General features: G+C 42.1%; 1 protein-coding gene across 3 annotated transcripts in view; it reads left to right on the forward strand.

Annotated features, from left to right (window-relative positions):
- Rufy2 (RUN and FYVE domain containing 2) overlaps window positions 1-3,464 on the forward strand; it is a 35,307-nt gene that overhangs the window by 26,743 nt on the left and 5,100 nt on the right. For all 3 annotated transcript variants that reach the window (XM_005360119.3, XM_013351217.2, XM_026785555.1), the window contains exons 14-15: window positions 600-729; window positions 1,967-2,061. In XM_005360119.3, the coding sequence (XP_005360176.1) occupies window positions 600-729; window positions 1,967-2,061 (225 nt within the window). The remainder of the gene's footprint in view (window positions 1-599; window positions 730-1,966; window positions 2,062-3,464) is intronic.

Consider the following 3,464-nt stretch of genomic DNA (forward strand, 5'->3'; position numbering starts at 1 on the left):
TACAGATGGTTGTGAGCCACCATGTGGTTGCTGGGAATTGAACTCAGGACCTTTGGAAGAGCAGGCAATGCTCTTAACTACTAAGCCATCTCTCCAGCCCCCCTAATTTTATTTTTAAAATAAAATCTGACAGACTATCTGAAAATTTTTTTGAAACAGGGTCTTGCTAGACAGCCCACATTAGTTATATAGGTGAAGGCAGAAGGATCAGAAATTAAAAATCATTTTTTGGCTACATAGAAATTTTGTGGCTACCCTGTCTCAAAAATATATAAGTAAAATAAGAATAAATATAAAAAATAAATAAAATAAATATAAATAAAATAAAAGGGACCGGAGAGATGGCTCAGTGGCTAAGAGCATTTACAGAGGAACTTAAGCACCCACACCAGGTGGCTCACACCTGTAATTAAAAAATAGGCCTTTAAAGAGATCCATAAAAATAAGAGAGTCTGGACGGTATGGGAGAACAACTTGTAACCCTGGCACTTAGGAGATAAAAACAGGAGCATTAGGATTTAAAGGCTAGACTTGGCTACATGAGACCCTACCTCAAAATTGACCCAACTAAACACTGAGCTTTCTGTTTGCCATTCAAGGGTGCAGCTGGAAACGGATTTGAAGATTGAGAAGGAATGGAGGCAGACTTTGCAAGAAGATCTTCAAAAGGAGAAAGATGTCCTATCTCATCTTAGAAATGAGACCCAACAAATCATTAGTCTTAAAAAAGTAAATAGTAGTAAAACTTTTATATCAGCCGGGTGGTGGTGGTGCACACCTTTAATCCCAGCACTAGGGAGGCAGAGGCAGGTGGATCTCTGTGAGTTTGAGGCCAGCCTGGTCTAAAGAGCAAGTTCCAGGCCAGGCTCCAAAGCCACAGAGAAACCTCGGCAGGGGGGGGAGGGGGGGAGAAAAAAAATTGGCTACCCTGGTCTACAGAGCTAGTTCCTCACCAGCTTAGGGTTGTTAACATGAGAAATCCTGTCTTGAAAAACCAAGAAAAAGGAAAAGAAGAAAAACGGACCAATGTTGATGGGGTTTCATACTATGCTATCTATCTATATAGCTCAGACTATCTGTGAACTCTGTTCTGTAGCAAAAGCTGGCCTTGAACTCATGGCCATCCTGTCTCACCTGTGAGCTTCTGTTATCAATGTGGGGCTGAGAGGATGGCTGTCAGTAAAGTGCTTGCAGGACTTGTAGTCTCAGCTCTGGGGACATCCCTGGCACTCACACTGGCGGGCCAGTCTAGCCTAATTCATGAGCTCCAGGTCAATGAAAGACCCTGACTCAAAGGAGGTGGTAGGCAGTCCTAAGTACAACAACCAGGGCTGTCTTACAAACACATCTTCTAAAACAAGATACTTTACACAATTTACATGTATATGAGGAAACAGGATAGATATACTTAGTCATTTTAGGAACATGAAAGGAGGTTGTGTGGGTAATAATACACAGAACAGCTAGGAAAAAGCTTCAGATATGTTGTTTTTTATAAAAACATGAAGTGAAGCTGGGTGTGGTGTGCACTGAGGGGACTGAAGCAGGATAATCAGGAGGTTGAGGCTTAGCCTAACCACATGACTCCCAGGCCAGTTTGAGCTATAATCCCAGTATCACATGGTGGTTTACAACCATCTCTAAACTCCAGTTACAGGGGATCTGATGCCCTCTTCTGACCTCTTGTATCAGGTGTGCACATGGAACACATACATACATGCAGGCAAAACATTCGCACACAAATCTTTTTTAAAAAGAGAAATTGGGGGTGGAGGGTGGTACCTGAGAATTCCTCATCAAAGCTTGGAATTCCTGTAATCCCAACACTTGGTGGAAGTAGGGTCAGGACAAGGTCATGCCTCAGTCTCCTGAGAACAAAGCTCAAAGACATTTATACTTTCTTAATATGTATGCAATGTAGAGTTTCTTGGTTTTTCTAAAGTTATATTTCTGTTTTTTATTGAAGGAGTTTCTTAACCTCCAGGATGAAAATCAGCAGTTGAAAAAAATATATCACGAACAAGAACAGGCTCTGCAAGAACTGGGCAGCAAACTTTGCGAGTAATTCCTCTTCCTTCAGCTACACGCCTACAGATTTCGTGGAAGAGATGGGTGTACCGAATCAGCTCTGCAGAGGGTCTTGAGTACTGGGACACCAAAGACTAGCTTCTTTAGAGTAGTTCTGGGCATTTTAGCAGACCTTGGTTTTGAAGGGTTTTATCAAGTGAAGGCCAAAACTATTGTTTAATTTCTTTAGTGATAAAGAATCCAGAAGCTTAAATTTTGTCAGAACATAAGTTGAATTTTGACAATGTCCAGCGCTATCAGACTATTTTGAGACAGAGTCAGTTTTGTGATTTATAGATAGGTTTTCATGCCTTCCAGGGTCAAATCTTGCGATGACTCAATGTGATCCTGTAGTAAAATGTTATTGATTCTATAGGAAGCCAGGAAAGTGGCTGTAATCTCAGCACTTGGGAGGTAGAAGCAGGAAGATCAGGAATTCAAGGTCATCCTCAGCAACATAGAAAGGGGCAAGCCTTGAGATCATGCCTTTAAAAAACAAATAAATAGGGGCTGGAGAGTTGGCTCAGTGGATAAGCGTACTTGCTGCTCTTACAGAGGACCCAGGTTAAGTTCTCAGCACCCACACAGTAGCTCACAACCATCTCTAACTCCGGTTAGAGATCCATCCTGTCTCCAGGGGATCTGATGCCTGTTTCTGACCTTTGGTCACCAGGCATGCACATGGTACACAAACATACATGCAAGCAACATATCACATAATTTTTTTTAAAGAGATAAATGGAAGAGGGGAATATCTGAGAATACCATCATTTCAATTTTTATTTTAGGATTGTGTTCCCCTTTCCCTTTCTTGATCTGAGAAAGACTACTGCTTTATTGTCTAGGCTAGTGTTGAATTCCTGTATTAAAGTGATTCGGTCTCCCAAATAGCTGGATTATACGCCACTATGACCAGCCACTTCAAATGTAATAAACAGTTTCCCTGGTGAGAAAATTAAAACATGTTTAAAGTTCAACAGCAGGTAAAAATTGCATACCATGTAACCATTTAGTGTGATGTGACAGATACTTAGTAACAACTAGCAGGCGTCACTCTTCAGGATCCAGCACTGAGCGGACCAGATTATGGAGAACTATGCAGATGATACTCCATCGAAAGTGCTTACTTAGTGTAGTAGCTCTTCCCCAATCCAGACTGAAGACCAGTCTGCTACAAGTCTCAAAAGGCAAAAAAGGAAGCTGAAACAGGACTGCCACAAAATTTAGCCAGCCAGGACTACCAAATTTAAATCCTGTCTCAAAACAAAGTAACACAGCCGGGCGGTGGTGGCGCACGCCTTGGGAGGCAGAGGCAGGCGGATCTCTGTGAGTTCGAGACCAGCCTGGTCTACGAGAGCTAGTTCCAGGACAGGCTCCAAAACCACAGAGAAACCCTG

Source organism: Microtus ochrogaster, linkage group LG2, assembly GCF_000317375.1.
Source record: "Microtus ochrogaster isolate Prairie Vole_2 linkage group LG2, MicOch1.0, whole genome shotgun sequence".
Taxonomy (NCBI): domain Eukaryota; kingdom Metazoa; phylum Chordata; class Mammalia; order Rodentia; family Cricetidae; genus Microtus; species Microtus ochrogaster.